The sequence below is a fragment of the Hetaerina americana genome, unplaced genomic scaffold (assembly GCF_022747635.1).
Source record: "Hetaerina americana unplaced genomic scaffold, ioHetAmer1.1.p SCAF_26, whole genome shotgun sequence".
Lineage (NCBI taxonomy): Eukaryota > Metazoa > Arthropoda > Insecta > Odonata > Calopterygidae > Hetaerina > Hetaerina americana.
In genome coordinates this window covers 2,731,554-2,750,555 of record NW_027286830.1, presented here as the reverse complement: position 1 = coordinate 2,750,555, position 19,002 = coordinate 2,731,554, and the positions used below count along the sequence as shown (strand labels likewise).

Here is a 19,002-nt window from a genome sequence, read left to right as displayed (position 1 = left end):
ATCTGGCCAAGCGCAAATAAGAACTTGAAAGGATACCTCTTCAAAGTCGATGTAACACAAGGTCCGTGTAGGTATGTGGTATGTGTAACCCTGCTTCCACCTTTTAGTAGTTTTAATGCAAGAAATTAATGCACATAACATCAGAAGAAAATTTACAAATTGCATTTAAGTAAAAACAAAGTTTCCAAAGAAAAAGCTACTAAAGAAAGAATATAGAATATGAAATAGCTAGTAAAAATGAATTTCCTTCGCCACAGGGTGAGAGAATTTAATGAAAGGATAAAACCTGAAAACAATCTTTTATGTACAGCATAATTAACTTTTTTTCACAAGTAATATAATTGTCAAAAGAGGAGTTATTTTACCTTCATTTTATTTGAACTAATAATCCATTATTTTCTTGGTGCCCCTGTTATTGCCTTAAATTTACGACAAACAACTTTTTGCATATGATATGACAATAACATTCACCTACTCGAGTAGAAGACCCCTGGTAAGTATCTTCTGCAGTATATTGGGCCTAATACTACCCTTACTGCTATTGAAGATATGACATTCAGCATTAGACCACTATGAACTACTTATGAACATTAAGTAAATGGCAATCCTTTGATTGCAAAATGATAAGCATTTCTCAAGATTGAGAGGGCAATTCTGATGTTTGCTTATCCGATGGATAGGTTTTCCATTGGTCAAAGCAAAATTATCTTCCTACAATCCTATCTACTGTCTCATTGCTACCCTTCACTTGAACATTATTGAATGATGGCATTTAATCCAATGAAAGTTATGTTTGGTCCTAATTTACATATGCAAAACTCAAGCTCATAATTACAAGATGACTTATGTTAAACCATATTAACATGACAAAAATTTAGCGATTGACCATAATACACAATATATTCAAATAGGAAGTGATATCCATCTTTTTTTTTTAAATTTCAAGTTTAGGAGCTTAGAAATTTAAAGTTCTAAGTTCTAGGCTCCTTGTGTTAACAGCTGAGACTATTGGGACCTATGAAAGACCATCTCAGTGATCTCAAAATGGACTGTATGCCACTGCCTAACAAGGCAACGAGACCCTGTTCACTTTAACTATTGTGATCTTCACCAATTATTATTTAATTTCAGGATATTGGTCAAAGCATCAAAGGCCTTTACACACAGACCGTTCCCGTACAAAGCCAGGGTACTTAAAACTGAAGATGTCTTTCTAAAGAAAGGAGAATATTTCCTTCATACAAGATTTTGGTAAAATAAGCACTACTAGACATTAAATAATTAGAAACCTTTGCCAGACTTGGAAAAGGTAAGGAAACTGAATAAGAAAGAATATTACTACTGATGTTTAAGCAGATGATATACACTTAATTTTTGAAATGATGGCAGTAACTTCATCGAGGAAACCATGAAGAGAAGAACTACCAACTGAAATGCTTACCTCTTAATTATTTTAGCATACATCTATACTCAACATATCATTTTCATCTATTTGCTTAAGCCTTTCCCTCAAATACCGCAAATTACCACACTATTGCTTTATCATTAACAGAAAAACTTGGATCATTTGCTTTAAGTTGCAATACTAAAATACTAATCAAGGTTAATTGTGAACAGCATTGTCATTATATTTTATACATACAAGGCTACACACTACAGATAATTAGAGGAAGAAGTTAGGCCTGATTTTCGTGCATTTGCTTAAAAAAATAGCTTACTTGATTGCATCCCTAGAACCAGTGAGTGTGCAGTTACGATCAGGCATTCCGCCACTGTCAGGAGCCATTTGAATTTTGCATCCGGATTCATTTTGCAATCTGCTGATTTGTTCACCTCCACGGCCAATAACTGAAATGGACAAAATTTTGTTATCCATGAAAATAATCGAATTTACCATTAACTAATCAACTATTTAAAAAATGCAGTCTTCTCCTAGAAAAGAAAAACAAATTCAAAACTTGTCATTGTTCTAACAATTATACCACAAACCAAAACATTTTTTCAAAGAATCATATTTTCTTAAAATTTCAGATAAATTTTCTCCAAATATTTTCTCATGTGATGCATAAAATTCCCATTAAAGAAAAAGCAATTTTCAGGGTTTTTCTGGATTTAATGGATACTATAAAATGCAACCAAAAGAATTACAATTTACTATTGAGATTAATTAAAAAATATTAAATTGATTAAATGGAAGTGTTTTGCAAATAATTCATTTGCCTGTGAGAGACTTTTTTTAAAATGATTTGAAAATTATTTTCCTTAATGATTCAAGAAGTCAAACATCTAGGAGGAAATTATGACCAGCATGACCTTATCTAGGAATCCCAAAATAAGTTTGATCTGTTCAGGTATTTTTTCAGTTTATCAGGGTGCCCACCGAATCTCCAGTTAATCCAAGATCTCTTGTTTCACGGATCTCTTGTTTCAATCCTGGATCTCATAATACACTAATAATAAAAAATTCAAATGTGTTCATGTTAAAATGCTGCCCATAAAAAATTTGAAGAAACCTGTTTAGCACTTGAAGAATTTAACTTAAAAATTTTTAAGTTTTAATTCTCAATTCTTCACATTTTTTGAGAGGTCAATGAACACACTGTACTGTTCTGTAACTTTAAAATAAATAATCTCTTACCTAAATTATTGTTAAATGCTAATAAATACAAATTTTAACAATTATTATTAATATATGTATTTCACCTTCCTCACTTGCCTAACAATCACCCCAATCATAACACTTGATACACCTTCCAGCTGCCTCAGAATATCTCAGAACAATTTATTTTTTCCCCACCACGCATATAATACATTTCTTGGCTTTTTTCTATTCCATCATCTTTCAAACCTAAATTTCAAAATCTTCAGTCTACACCTATAACCTTGCTTAAATGTCCCTACATCTCAACACTTTGATCCAAAGCAATTAGAAGCTACGTTAAGCTTCCTACTCTACATTATGAACCCATGTAATATTTAACTTGGTTTTCATTCGGAATACTATTCAATCATTGTTTTTATATTGATTTTCATCCTTTAGTGATTGAGCAGACTTTTCATTTCGCTCAGCAATGCTTGTAACCCTTTGGCTGGATCATCCAAAAACCAAGTTGATTGTAAGACTTACATTTCTATCTCCAGTTCTTTCTTAAGACTTCCACCATTTTCCAGACAATTATGTTGAAAAGCAGGGGAGGTGATGGATATTTTCCTCACCCCTCTTCCAAACACTGGAACCGACACGTGATTGTGGTAACTTTCTCTAATCAATGAGCACCACTTTAGCTACATGTAAAATTAAATATTTTAGTCCTGAAACATTGCCACCTATTGTTTTTTGTGAGACGACAACTAAAACTGATGAGTTCGGTCAGAAGACTTTGCCACATCTCCCAGTCATTCTATGAGTTACCTCATACCAAATCTTCTTCCCATATTTTCCTAAATACTTAAGTATTTCCATGAGAATTTCAATTCTTAAAGTTCTTATCACACCATCAGTAATGTCAGGACCTATGCAGACCTGATCTATGACATTCTCTTTCTATAGGTGAAGCTACTTCCCTAATGTTTTTACGTATAGTTCCCCTATATATTCCTTCCATCCCTCTAAGCAATAGTAATATGACAATAAAATGTGTTCATTAAAAAGCATACTACAATTAATTCATTTAAGGCCTTACTTCAATTGGTCACCAAACACCAGGAAATCCATAACAAAAAATGGCAAAAAAAAACATGGATTTATATAAAAAAGTAAAAGAATCAATTACCTCGAAAGGTTAAGGTAATCATATTTCAAGAGATGACTGACAGAAGTAAAATGGAAGATAATTCTTAATAAAAATGTTGTTAAGTTTGTGCAGCTCAATTAATCTTCCAAAAAACATTGGAAAATCAAGGTTCCTTAACTTTGAAATGACAAAAGTTCGTAAACCAAGAGAGAACAGAAGCATTCAAGAAAAATAGAGTAAGTTTTTATGATGAAAAATCGCAGTTAGCCCATCACTCATGAAGTTTTACGGCAGCACCACATGACCTAATGAAACATGCAACACGATCCACATTTACCATTTATTTAGGAATTTCTTTATAAATACTTTCAATGAAATAATAAAACGTTGCTCACTACTGACTCAAAACAGTGATATCATAGACATTTGTCATAACAACAACAATTTCCTATGCCTGATGCAGGATAAAATATTTTATTTTTTCCTATGAATTGGCTTGCACATATAGGTCCCACATTAATTTATACACCCTACCCAACCCTTCGAACAAGTAAAGTAATATCGAACATGAATGCATACTTAGGAACTATGACTAATTTTAATACAATCATACATTAATAATTCACTTACTGAGGCCAACCATTTTATCAGGAACCCGGATATCTTCCGATTGTGTCCCACCTATGTTACCTTGACCCCCCAGTGGTAGCCGGCCCTGAAAAAGTACACGTATCAGATGTTTCAAAAGAACATAAATCACATCATTACCATATAAAAACTAATTGTAAATAATCGAACAACTGTAATCAAACAAATGTAAATTAAGTAACTGAATTATAGATTATTTAATGGCACGAAATTCAAAAGCAAAAAATGCTGCACAGTACAGCAGGAAAGTGGTTAATCAAATATGCCCAAAATGTTATCACTGAAATAAGTAAAATGGTACCTATATTTAATATCTCATCCAAAAAATTTCAATTGATCAATCAAAAAACTATTCAATTTGGCTATACTAAGACTGAATAAATTAATCCTTTAAATCATGGATGTTCTATTTAAGAGCTTACAGAAGAGATTAGATAACCCCTGCCCAATATTTTAATGGATTAATTGAACTTCATTGAAGGCTTTTGCCCGTCACTTTCAAGAGTTTAACCGACATTAAAAGAACTCACTGCAGGACCCCCACCACCACCAGTTCCCGATAAACCAAGGGGCGTCTGAGGCTGCTGCTGTTGCTGCTGCGATGATGACCCAGCAGTAGATGAAGAGGACGACGAGGAAGACCCCGCGCCTGCTGCTGCTGCCAGGGCGGCGGCGGCTGCAGCCGCCGCCGCTGCCTGCTGCTGACGCAGGGCGACCGCCAGCGGGGTCCCACTCACGTCCCCCACCGCCGCCACCTTCTTCGCTTCCGGTTCTTCAATTGCAGCAGAAGAAAACACTTATTAGGTAGGAGCCACTGATAAGGAATTTCAAGGGAATTCTAACAAAATTTCATGTGTGCATGCAATACTCACAAATCAACATTGTGAGAATTATAACCAGCTCTAAAGTCTACTTTTTGAGCCAATAAAAAAAAATGATGCACAAGAAATTATCTAAGTCTACAAAATATGAACCTGCATATTTTGACTAGATAATAAAAATGCACCAAAATGTGAGTGTCACAATTTGGTCAGATTTCACCACTTTGACCAGGCATGCATTAATCCCTTGAGATAAAATTTTATCCCATTGCCATACAAGTTTTCCTATTTTGTGACTATATCAATGATTCGAGTTCAATTTGATAGGGTCACATAGTGGACCAATCAAAGTCTCGTAGATAAAATTCATTGAAATCACAAATGTTCCAATTTTACGCCAAAAGGTAGAAAGGTCAACAACCCCTAGTGCTGTAATAAGGTTAATTAACACAAGTAATATCTGATGTCATAAGATGCTGACCCTGTATCAAACAGGCATCCACCGTACATAAAGTGAGGGAAGGGTTGTAGGCAGGGGTATGTTCATTAGGATGAAGTGGAAATCAATAAATATGCCTATTAACAACAATGTATTATGATTCCAGCCATCGTCCAGAATATTGTTTACGTAACAGGATGATTATTTATATGTGTAACTAACTTACAAGCCTCAACGCTGATGTCAAAAATAACTTGACAGACCTCACTTTCATGAAGGGATCAAAGAATATTATCGATATGCATTAAACTAGAATTATCTCCAGAGGTAACATTATAATAACATTTCAGAAGAAAAAACTGTCAATTGGATGGAAGATTCTCAAAAGAGCCATGTATCCCTCAGGACTATTTTCAACTACACTAAGTCATGTGTATCCTGTACTATACAATATGATTGCTTTAATATTCAAAATATTACACAAATACTCAGTGCCATCCTTTTCATATCAAAATTGCAGCCTTGTGACCATTTCCACAACTCATATGAAGTCCTCTAACTCACTCATGTGCAAAATACAACTTTTCTCTCAAATCAATTTAATTTTACACTACTCACGCTATTTGTGAAAGCAAATAAATATACTATGGATGACCAACAGATTAACCTGAATTCAGTCACAAACCTTAATAATGCATAGCCCGACTGAAAAGGCCAAGATCCAAACTATCAACAGGAAACATTTTAACAGCGAAATCATGAATGAGCAGGATGATGTGAGTGAAAAATGTGCTTAGCGGTGCAATAAAATTTTACTTTATAAAATTTCCTTTAAAAAACCAATGCTGAAACACTTGGAGCAGCAAACAGCCATGGTAGGTGCAACATCTAGGTAGGTCTTACTACTGTAGACTAAATTAAAAGGTGTATCATAGGATATTTCACCTGATCTCCAGAAATACTCATTTACCTCAGTTTTTGTTATATGCTGTACTTATTTCAGGACTACAAGGCACACTAAATAAGTCATAACAAAATAAAGTTACTTATCAAGTGCTGAATTGTTCTGTGGGAGGAAAGTCACAATTAATGTCATGTTCATCCCATTTAAATATGCATTTTTTTCTTTTGGAATAGCAAGGCACCAAATGACGAGAATATTTACGAATGCATATATCCATGCAATTCTAAGGAACTTAAACAATTCCATGTTAATCTGAATTTTTCGGTGACATTAAGGCTGAGCATAAGAAAATTATTTCTCTTGATGAGCTTTGCATGTGGAGATGGCTGCTGAACTAGAAAGGTCTTAGGTCTCTAACGAGGTCGAGAAGAAGAACAACCACAGAAGGTAAGGCAAAGCTCTTGAAGAAACTGTGTCAGTAACTGAAATTCTTTTAAACTTTTCAATCTAGATCTATAGAGAGATGAAAATGTTCCAATTAAAAAATTTGTGAACAGCTGTTAACCCATGAAGGACCAAATATTCCTCTACATTCCTAAAACATCTAATTATTTAACAATAATTTAAGCATAGTATTACAAATAATTTGACTTCCTATGCCTTTTACAGTGATGGTACCCGACGATATTAAATCATTTCCAGTAATGGAATAAACTCAATATCTTGAAATCCTAACATGGAAATCATAGGTCAGTATATCGCATGTTTAGTTCTCTACGATGTGTTAACACTTACCTCTCAAGTAAGCCGAAAAATCTTCAGTACATTTTCTCAATATTATGACCCCGGTGAAATTATTAAGTGCAATCTTCAGCAGTACAGTAATCCAAAATGGTTAAAATACTTAAGTTATATTTAATTTATTCGCCATTTTAGAATGTATTTAGACAGGAAGTGGATATTACATGGAGCCATAAATTACAGACTAAATCAATGACAACACTCAACCTGGAAATAATTGGTTTTTGGGGGAATTTTTTTGCAAAAGGCCCTTACTGCGTATTTCAAATCCAACAGGAAAAAATTTGTGTTACAAGCTATAAGTAGCATAACTAACTACCACACCAAGGGATTCAATTTAATAGGTAATTACCAATTCCTTCAATAATATGATTAATAATATTGATTTTATACAGTAAACCCCTTAATTGCATCACTACATTTTCCCATATCATTGCCACAACAAAAAACACCATAATTATTCATTTGTGCCTTCTGAACTTTTCTATTATTATAATGGCTGTGAAGTACCCAATGAGAACTATTTATCAATTGTCAAGACTATATTTTCCAAAAAAAATGCCTACATCAATTTAGCATGTCTTCATAGTTATTTTGAACTGTATAACCACAACTTTTATTGCTTTCGTTCAGAATAAATATTTCAAGTGACCCATTTTGTTTCATACATCAACAGTACTTCTAGCAGAAGAATTGGCAATTATATGTCTAATAAACCCCAGCACACCTGTAATGGGATATGTAGTTTGTTACAACTACAGTATGTGTTGGACTGGTGCACAAAAGGAGAGGACTGCGATAGAGTTGCATGAAAATCATTATTTTGGATCACAAATCACACAGTATAAAATATTACAATTAGAAAAGGCTACTGTTAAAACCCATTAAAATTTACTTTCTTGAATTGAAACCTCTCTTTTGTTTAAGTCCACTTAAAACTCCTTTTATAGACCAGAAGCCAAGCTAATTAAAGAAGTGTTTAGTTAAATTTGCACCCAAAAATATTTTATTTATTTGCTACGATCTTCCTCAGGTGTCATAAAAATGAATTACATAGTAATGACTCAGAGATAAATTAAGACAATATTGATACAAAAATGAATAATCAATTCGAATGAACTAGTGTTATAACCAATACCATACTAAAAAATATTTGCCTTTCAATACTCTTAAAATCCTCAAAAATATGTAAGTATGAATGGCATAAAATTTTGAAGTACTATGAACAACTTTCACAATTCTGCTGTCTAGCTAAACTCTCAGCATTGAGCTTTCCTATAGCCTGCAAACTATTTCTAGCAGCCAAAAATTATGATTCCCTCCACTTCAAAATCTTAAGCCTGTTTCAAGGTAAACCTTACAAAAATTGCCCTGTGTATGTGTGGGTATGTGTTTGGATAAATATATATACATATATGAATACAATGATAACTATAGCATGATATTGAATGTTTTGTCCCTGGTGATTTTGAAAGCAGGCCTCGCCTATAATATGCAATTTATGTACACTCAGGAGCTTCTGGAGCCCAAGAATACTTATAATAGCAGAATGGCCTGACGTAGTGCACTCATTAATGAAATAACATTCACACATTCAACTTCTTAATTTTACATTCACACAATCTTGAAATAATTTACAAGTAACGTACAACAGGAAATTAGCTTTAGCTACTTCAATATTTACCCCTTTTCAATGCCTTCTACCATATAGGTAATTATGAACAATATTATAACCAGTACCCTTCCAATACATCTTAAGAGAGTACCACTTAAAAAATGAAGCCATTTAGCTGAATAGCTTAAGAACATAAAACTATGTAACTGAGGAAGCATGTCAAATGTCTCACAGTGCAAATATTATTAATGGGAATAGTTTTACACAATATATATACATTTTCATGTAATCAAAATTAAATCATTCTACATTAGCTACAAACAAGAGTGATAACAAAAACCTATTTAAATTAGCAATTTAGTTAATGGCAGCGGTAGCCCCACTACATTAGTTGGGCATGTAATACAATGTTTCACTTATTTAGCCCATCAAAAAATATTTGACACAAGTACACCAGGCCAGAGAGGATCCAAAATAATATGAATTAGACCTAAAACTTCCTAGTCGACCTCTGAATAACGACTTGATCAAGGATATTCCTAAATTATGGAAATGCGGCATTTCTCTCACGTGTACACCTATATTTACTAGATTCAGTTCAATAAATGGTCATTGTTATTGGGATAATTCTCTCCAAAATCTCAAATAACTACTACCACTTAAATGAGTCTGTGAACATTTCTATACATTAAAAATATTCCTGAATGTACCAGATTCTACTCACAATTATTTGCCATGAAAATAATGATAATGGAGAATACCAAAATCTTAAAAACTGAATAATTCTTGGCAAAAGAAGTTTTACTCGTTTCTGAATGACAATTGGCATACTCTAAATCCTCTTCATCACTTATGATAGCAAAGTAATTTTTACTTTTCTTATGGAAGATTACACCTGTAACAAGGTTACAAATAATGCATTGATATCCTTTAGATTCAAGCTATTGACTGGTATATTGCAAAAATTGTTTAAATGATTATGAACCCACGACTCCCAACCACAGAATACCCATCCTGCAAATTTTGCACAAGGGTTTATTTTCGAATGATAACAAAATGAAAAAACTAAAATTTTTATCATTAGTTATTCTAGATAGGCACTGAGACGAGGTAGCTTTCATGAAGTTCCCTTAAGTACATGCTAAATCCATATATATAACTGGAATTGAAACCAATTCTATAAAGTATTCAACTAGCAGTACTTTAAATCATAACCTTTATATTTCATTCTCTTGCTAATGACTCATAACTTAGTATTAATATTAGAAACGATTATTACATTAAACGACATTACAGATGACTTTTGATATATTTATCTGTGAATGGCAACATACAGACCGAAGAAACACTGTACAAGAAAACATAAAAGAAACTGGCAGAGAAGGATTTTATATTGACGGCTACTGATGCATAGAAAACCGAATATTTAACAGCAATGACAGCTTAATATATCAGCACAAATTCCCATAAGACAATACGAATAAAATAGCAGGAATTACTTTAAAAACCCCCATCTCATTGATTAGGAGCATTAATTGTCTTGAGATTATGGGAACCACTAAAGAAATAAAACATATTAGCAAACCATCTTCAATCAAAACATTTCCCACCACTTTACTGAAGCAGATATAAGTTAATCGTATCGTACGAGTACTGTTTTGAATCATGTAATGTATGCGCGAGTCACCTCAATTTTGAAATAAAATTCCCGCAACATAGGAAGAAGTTAAAAAATATAATATCAATTAATGAAAACTGCAAAACGCGAGCATGTTTATATGAAACACCAAAAAACGTATATAACAACTACTTCGATAACACCATCTAACACCATGCAGTGATGTCGAGAATCAGCATGCAAAGTACCTTGGCAGCTACAAGACCTTACATCGAAAATCAAAATATGCAGGGAAAAGCACGTAACCCATTACTTACATGGCAATCTATCTACATAAATGGCCAAGTCTCCATAATGCGACCATGTAAAACGGTGGGTCCATATGAGAGCAAGTCGCCGAGAATATTTTAAGCATTAGTAGAAATAAATAACAATAAGCAACATTAAAAGGATATTGATAACTTTTATTCATACCAAAATTTCAAATTCATAAACTGTATCAGTTGATGAAAAAATAATAATGGTATGGAAACTTGGCCTATACTAAATTACCTGTCCATTCCATACCTGACCCGTCTTCCAACGGACGCTTCTGACCCACGCTTTCGCCGGCACTGCTAGGTTTGATCTTAGCAGCAACCTACACAAAATTAAATTAACATACCGAATATTACAATTATTATAAAACCAAGACTGATAACATTTTCGCCGATTTCACAGCGAATCTGGGCATTAACTCGATAAAAATATAGTTGTACACATGGCCCTACAAGCATACGCTAACATCTACGAATTAAGAAAATGCATTCTCGAAAATTTAAATAATTAAACCTAAACACTTTAAATAGCTTGTATACCGAAGGAATGGTAACACAACATTAGATGGGCCGCAGACTTGAATTACAACGCCGAATGTAAAGAAATGAAAACGGAAACGCCATTTAGGAAGCATGGCGCCAAATGACATTTTCCGGCTGCCCCAACCAAGCCGACAGGACAGTAAGGGAAATTGCGATTTTTAGCTTAATCCGATGTTATAAAATGAAAGCAATATTGTTCCTACCTCTCTTGCACGTTGAACAGCAGCAAGAAAAGCTGAAGTTTGATTAATATTCTGAGGCGGAGCAACCGCTGAATAATCACTCATGGTGAACCATGAAGCAGGATGGAGAAAATGGCGCCGAAGAAGTTAGAGATTGAGGCAACTCGTCAATAGAGGCGCTATCAGCGTAAAAAAAAGGACTGTGGTGATGCGAATCAAGGTTGCCGCGTTGCGGTAATAGAGTACGGTTATGGCGTCGATTTACGCTAGAATTGCGTGTATAGAAATCATATTGGTTAGGATTACATTAAGAACGCATTGTGTGTGAAGATGTTTTTGGGTTTCGGTGCGGAGTGTTTTGTTTTTTCAACTTAATATGTATTTGTGTAAATTGAATAAATTTAGATCGATTCTTATTTATTAGTATGGCATTGTTTGTAACTGGCGCGAGAAAGGTTTCCTGGGGAAAGGGGATTTTTTCAGTGAAACACGAAATTAATAACGTGTAACTTTATTTAACGACATAATGCAGTGTATATAGAATTACAAAATATGCTAGGTTTCACAAAATGAAATTGTAATAAGGTGATGTAGAACAAGTTAATCAATGGAAAGCTTCCGGAATGACCCTTCCATACCGAAGAGTTCTGTTGTATGTTCTCTGCTTCTTGAATCTTGTCTCTTGGTTTCGTCCGCTTTCAAATAATCAGTTTCGATGAACCACGCCCTTCTGCTTTCAAATGAAGCTTTCACTCTCTCTGAAATGAAAATATCTCGTTACCGTTGCATATATGTGGTACCCTTAAACAGCTCTCATTTAATCGTAATCCGTGAAATGAGTAAATTGATTAATATTCGTAATTCAAGTTGTTTCTTTGCGGAGGAGACGTAAAAATCAAGTTAAATTAGCAGTATCAATCGCATCTAATTTTACATAGCGAATTATTGCGGTCCTTATCTTCGCTCCACTCATTGTTCTAGCCTATACGTATGTGCCAAACAATGTAATCGGCAGTTTATCAATACAGGTTGAGTTACCTTTGATAGTAGCCACTGATTCAACATTTCCGCCATAATCCGCCGGAAGTATCTCTTTAGGTATATATTTGTACAATGTTGTCGACCCAGGAGTATGAAAATGTATCTAAAAAAATTTGAACGGCATATACATTATTGCATATACATGTAAAAGAAATCAAATATTTAAATATGAAAAGCTATTTATTAATCTTCTTTTCCTTTGAGTTTTTACTATTCAAGGTGATATTTAGTTATATTTACTGAATTGTTAATTTCAAGCCAATGAAGAGAATTAATGGTTGTCATGGCATTAATTTTCAAAGATTTAAATACAGCATCGGTTTAATTCATTAGTAAAAAAATTACAGGAAGTTGCAGTATTGAACTTCTGGCTTACCAATCTTGCCATCTCTGCTTTCATGAATGGCCTCATTATACCCATCAGTTTATCAATTATAGGCATTGTGTTCATAACATGGATGCCTCTCAATTTTACAGGATGACCTTCCTAGAAAAACAAATTAAATATCAGTCCCTGGTTATCATTTTTAACCAAACATTACACTTATGTTATGCAAGAGATTACTGTTATTAGATCTGACTAATGAAATTTGGAATAATCATTGCTTTTTGCACTGGTAAGCTATGGCATTACCAAGATATCTTTAATCTTCTTGGTTTTGACTATTGGACAAGGTCTAGTAGTTATTCGTGTTATTTTGCAAAATTAATAGTGCTGAAACCTTTTATTGTATCTCTTTGCAGAAGTAAGGTTATGTGATCAGACTTGGTTCTTCAAACATGGCCATTAAACATAGCATGCTCGCTTTAGCTAAATAAGCGCCTTATTAACTCTTCAGTGTTGTAACTGTAATGTAACATGATAAGCATTCATATATGGTACCAATTTTCGAAAGAAAGCATAGTGTGTAAAAATAATCTTTATTTTACCATTGCCTGCCATCGAGTGCAGTGGTAGTGATGACAGTTTTCTTTAATAGACAGTGTGTCACCTTGTTGATCGATGATAACTGTATTTCTCAGCATAAATGCATCTGAGGTACCATTACCATCAATTACTGTTGGTAAAGTATTGTGCAAATCATACATTTTATAATTAGTATAAGGAAAAGCCTTTTTGGTGTGTAATACAGTCATAAGCATAATTAACAGTTTGTAGATTTATTCTTGTTTGGCAAAACGGTGGTACATTGTATACTTAGGATCTTTTCTGTGTGTTTTTGGTCTCAGAACATACATTATATTTAATTGCTGAATAATAGAATCCATATTAAATGGGTGCGTAGTTTACTTGAGTAGCTAACAATTTATATAATTCGTTGTCTCAGGCGTGACTTCATGGAATCGAATTACAAAGTTTCTCCTTTCATTATATAACAATTTATAAGTTAACAAACATTATAAGTCCTCAATTAATGTTAATGTATTCAGTTCACAGATGGAAGTTTTCCATTATTAGGTAAATTTAATAATTTTGAAAATAAAGTTGTATGGCATTACGAGTACTATGTTTTCACTGTTATTTGAGAAGTTATTTAATGTATGTTGGTATAAGATTTCTTTCTTATTTTAAATTGATCTTGTTTTAGGGAAGAACTCAATTGTTGTCAGACATGACATTTGGTTTGAACCATTTTTAAAATTTTAATGCTAAATGACACTGGTTAGTAAAACAACTGTTTTCAACTATATTGTTTGTTCACTCTTATTTGTTTGTCTAATAATTGATGTAGTACAATGAGCTGTAACTATTGTATTTTAGTGGGGAATTAGATGCATGCTGGATCAATAAGGGATGTTTCAAGTGACCTCAAAGACCTCGGAGTGTCCCTTTCTTAACTTGGGTACTTTTTTTTGCAGTGAAGATATTGGTAACAATTTTTTCATTTTTTTGTTTCGATCTTTTGAGTAACTGCTAAATCAACAAATTCAGTCCTGTAATATATACAAACCATACACACAGTTATCGACCCAAAAGTTGGTTTGTTAGGTGATGATAGAGTTCACCCGGTACTAAGCCCATGTAAAATTTACACATCAAAGTAAGGGGTCCAGGGGACCTATCCCTGAACTTGTTATGATTTCCCATTACACTGGTAAGGAAAATATCACAGGTTAGGTGGAGCTGAGGATGCCCGAGAGTCATCCAGGCCCTCCAGTCAGTAGTCCAACACTACCCTTGGATTACAGTGTCCCATTCCTGTAATATATCCCATAATTATTTCTTTCCCAATAAATGCTGTGATCCACTGAAACTATTCTGGATAAATATAATGCTATTTCTAGTAACTTTGTCACCCTGATTACAGATTTCATCTTAGAATGTTGATAGTGCTGAATATATAGGGATATTGATTATTGTTTGCAAATCTGTTAAAATGTTAAAAATCATTTTGTACATGTGAATTTGCCACCTCTCTTGTAAATATATCAGCAAAGGAAGTAGTGATATTTACAACTCAATATTTTTTAATATTTAAACTTTGTATCAAGTATAACTTTATCATATTTTGGAGGATGTCTTTATATTTCATGCTTAGTAATGAGGCATAGTCATAATAATTAAGGTTAATAATGCACTCTACATAAATATGTTAATATGATTCAATGTTAATGACTGGAGTGCTGTGTGCAGTAATAATATTCTTCTAAAGGGAGTTACTTAAAGAAAAAAAACAAGCATTAGAGATACTTTACAATTTCTTCAGCTTGAAAATATTAGGAGTCCCAAACAATTTGCATGCATTTCATCGACCAAATAACCTAAACTATCATTTAAATATGTTGATAATGAAAGATTTAATTCAAGTGGTCCTCCTTAAATCCTTGGTAGCTATGGGAATGTTCAGATACACTTGACATTTTTGTTGCATGGGAAATTTTTCTGTTTTAAGCAGTAGCATGATCAGAATTCCTTTGGCCTTCAGTTGCATCAGAATGGAAACATTGATGTGAACTACTAGAGGAAGGCATGATTAACATGTAAGTGGAATAATAATTTATAGTGAAGTTTAATTAACAGCAGCTTACCTTGATGTACCCTAATGCAATCAAAGGCACTACCTGGATATATTATTTCTCTGATTAAGAGTCACTAGAGAGAGAAATATAGCCAATATAATTTAAGCCTTTATTAACCTGTTTGAACAGGGGTCAGCACCATTACATCAGAAAAGGCTAGAATGACTCCAGTTTTTAAAAAATAGGCAAAGGAGCCCATTACTCAACAGATTCAGGCGAGATGTAGTGTAAGTTGGTAATTATGAGAAAAAATAGTTTGCACTTCTCCTCATACAATACAATATGTTTCAGTTAATCAAACCATCTTCCGATACAAGACTAGATTCAACTTGTGATACATCATATTTATACTTTATATTTTAGGAATGGGGGGAGAAAAGAGTGGGGAGTAAGGTAGGTGGGGACAAAGAGGGGAAATATGGAAAACCCTTGAATCATATGTTGAATATTGTCTTGTACGTGAAGATGGTTTGATGAACTGAAAAGTATTGCACGTTACAAATAAATCTGTGGAAAATGCAAATTATATTTTTCTTATAGAGCCAATTACTGTTAATTAGTAGTTTTTTAGGGGAGGAGACCGACAGCTGAGGTCATTTACACCGTTAGGGATGGACAGGAAAGGGTGGAGAGAAATCCGGTATTCCCATTAGCCAGTTCTTTACAAAGGGATCCACAGCTTAACATCTGATGGATTGCCTACTTACTCAAAATTCCCTCCACCAAGCACAAGTAAGAATTGGGATACCACTGCATAATATATGCTGCCTCTGGGGTTCGAACCTGCACCCTCTGGATGGGAAGCGAGTGCGTTACCCACCCCACCATCTTGATCCCTTTTTTTTCAATAGTGGGAGTGTGATATGCAGAATTGGGATTATAATATAGTAGTCAGAAATTTATGATGATGATGTTCCTTCTAATTCTGAGGTCATTTCGTGCTTCATTTAGGTCCTCATGAATGCAGGCTTTGGCAAACTCTGAAGCATAGCTTTGGGCTTCATTCTGTGATACCAGTGGCATGCTAAGTGATCATGTATGATCTGCAAATAGTACCTAATTGGATCCCAAGAACTCTAGGAAAGGATAAGATAGAACTCTAGAAGAAGGATAGCATTCATTTCAAAAATAAGAAGAAATGGAGATCCATATAAGGAGTGGCCATGCTGGTGATCCACTAGGGTAGTTGTCAGAGCAGTTAATGAAATGCCTACATATTTGTAGATAGGTCATTTATTTTATGCTTAACAATAAAAATTAAAGTAATCAAATGACACTTCTAAAATACCTCACTATTGGAAATGGAGAATGCTAAAATATCTTTGAATCCTGATATGTGAATCTTATTGATTCACAAGTGTATCTTAGAATTTCATTCTCTACCGCCTTTCCCCTTAAAGCCTCTTTACTGTCTGATGTAATAATAGGTATCGCAAAATATTTGAAACATAATGTAGAAATGAGTCCTAAATTTTAAATTTGACCACATAATTAAAAATTATTTAAATGTAAAATAGGTAGATGTTTACAAATTTCATTTAAAAATGAGAAACTCTATGACTAAAGTCTTCCTTGAAAAGAACTTTTTTCAAAGGTTTCGTTTGTTGTTTTCCTGTTATTTGGACTTAAGCATCTATATGAAACGAGATGTTTCACTGGAGCTAAGCTCAGGGGACATGCTTGATTGCATGAGCTATTTCCTGATGGTTAAGTAAGCATTCTGAATTTCTTTTTGTAGTGGAGATATTTGTTGTAATCCCTTAAGATCCTTGTAGAGATACTTACTTCTCACGCTGTGTGCAAATCAATCTCATCATCCTAGAGCAAAAAGTTTAGCAAAGTATTTAACAAATTAAACCCATGAGCAATTGACCTGCCTTTAACGTTCTCCTCTCATTGTTTGAACTTTCATAAGGAAAATGCACATCCCTTCTTCTTGTGAAAAGCCCATTTTAATTTGATGATAGTGTATGAAACAGGCAAAAATTGCATCTTTTGTGGCCATATGTAATTAAAATATTTAATAAAATTTCTTTTTCAAACCCTCCTTTAATTTATGGAGTCTCCCATAGTTGTCTTTCCTACTCACCTTGCTCAGATAGCTTCAGGAAAAGGTGTTGGGCATAATTTACATGCATTTAAAAAGATGCTTGGAATTTTGATTGGTGGAAATTTCAAAGTTCTCATATAATTTAATTTCTGCAATACATAAGAGTAGATCCATAATGGGAGAAAAATAGGAAGTCCACTGAGTAATGCAAGGTGATATTGAATTTCCAGTTATCTCTAGAAATGTTATAGCAGCTTTTGGTAATTTGGAGGAAAGATTCCAAAGAGCTAGACATTTTCCAATGATGCTGCTGCAGATTTTCTTGTGAGAAAAATATTTTTGGTATAGATTGAGGGTATCAATGATGTGTGTAAATGATAAAGTTTTCATGTAAGAGAAGTTAATATGCCAGGCCTTCTCTGTTGGTCATCTAATGAAATATTCACATGATCAGATTATCAGCATCAACTTGCATGACTTCATGGTGTAATTTGCAGATGGCATGTTTTTCTCATTCTGGCCAAACTCCTGAAAGACCTTATTTTATAGCCATTGTCAGTTATGGTTATGTCAATTTTACTTAGTTTGAATTCTTAAGTCTGAGTGTATGTCTGTCATCATCTCAGCAACTCAGTCAAAGACGGACCTCCGTGAATCTTTAGTGGGCTTTTAACTACTACACTCTTCCTTTTTAGTGCTATTGCATTAATTCATTAGGCTGGCATTTCCAGATAACTCACTGTTAGCCAATGAAGAGAATAGGTACCTAGTAATGGATCCATTGAGAGCATCATTCATTACAAACAACTCACTCTATTGAGTGATTAGCTGATGATTTTTACAGTCAAGAAGAGGGCACAACAAAAAACAGTTTTGGTAAATCACCAGTATATGAAGTTGAACTTAGTTACTGAAAATTCAATTTACCTACTCCATTTCTCAATGCCACATCATCCTGTCTCAAACTGATGCATCCACTATGGTCTGACATGACATCACAGCATTTGCTGATAAGAGTTTGAGGCCACCGTAATTCTCCTAGCAACTTGATGGCTACTTGCAAGGTGCATGCTTATTGATTAGCCAAGTTAGAAGGTATGATGTGAGTCATGATTTTAGGTAATTTATGATACTATTAATGGAGAAGCTAAAAATACATTTAAAATTAAAATAGTTCTACCTAAAAGATAAGGCAAAAGGGAGTTTAAAATAATGGACTGGGTAAAAATAGATTTTACTGGAAAATATATATACTACCTTTGAAATAA

At 33.8% G+C, this 19,002-nt stretch overlaps 2 protein-coding genes across 11 annotated transcripts in view; both read right to left on the bottom strand.

The window, feature by feature from the left end:
* Positions 1-11,750, bottom strand: part of Psi (P-element somatic inhibitor) — a 39,893-nt gene extending 28,143 nt beyond the window's left edge. For 8 of the 10 annotated variants that reach the window (XM_071586801.1, XM_071586803.1, XM_071586806.1 and 5 more), the window contains exons 1-5: positions 11,644-11,750; positions 11,133-11,220; positions 4,913-5,154; positions 4,365-4,449; positions 1,719-1,848 (exon numbers count right to left, since the gene is read on the bottom strand). In XM_071586801.1, coding sequence (XP_071442902.1) covers positions 1,719-1,848; positions 4,365-4,449; positions 4,913-5,154; positions 11,133-11,220; positions 11,644-11,727 — 629 coding nt within the window. In that variant the 5' untranslated portion in view covers positions 11,728-11,750. The remainder of the gene's footprint in view (positions 1-1,718; positions 1,849-4,364; positions 4,450-4,912; positions 5,155-11,132; positions 11,221-11,643) is intronic. The other 2 variants (XM_071586805.1, XM_071586811.1) reach the window with 1 other exon arrangement.
* A 381-nt stretch (positions 11,751-12,131) lies between these two features.
* LOC139689620 (alpha-tocopherol transfer protein-like) overlaps positions 12,132-19,002 on the bottom strand; it is a 38,523-nt gene continuing 31,652 nt past the window's right edge. Inside the window, exons 5-7 of the mRNA XM_071586791.1 lie at positions 13,040-13,150; positions 12,661-12,766; positions 12,132-12,380 (exon numbers count right to left, since the gene is read on the bottom strand). Coding sequence (XP_071442892.1) covers positions 12,223-12,380; positions 12,661-12,766; positions 13,040-13,150 — 375 coding nt within the window. The 3' untranslated portion in view covers positions 12,132-12,222. The remainder of the gene's footprint in view (positions 12,381-12,660; positions 12,767-13,039; positions 13,151-19,002) is intronic.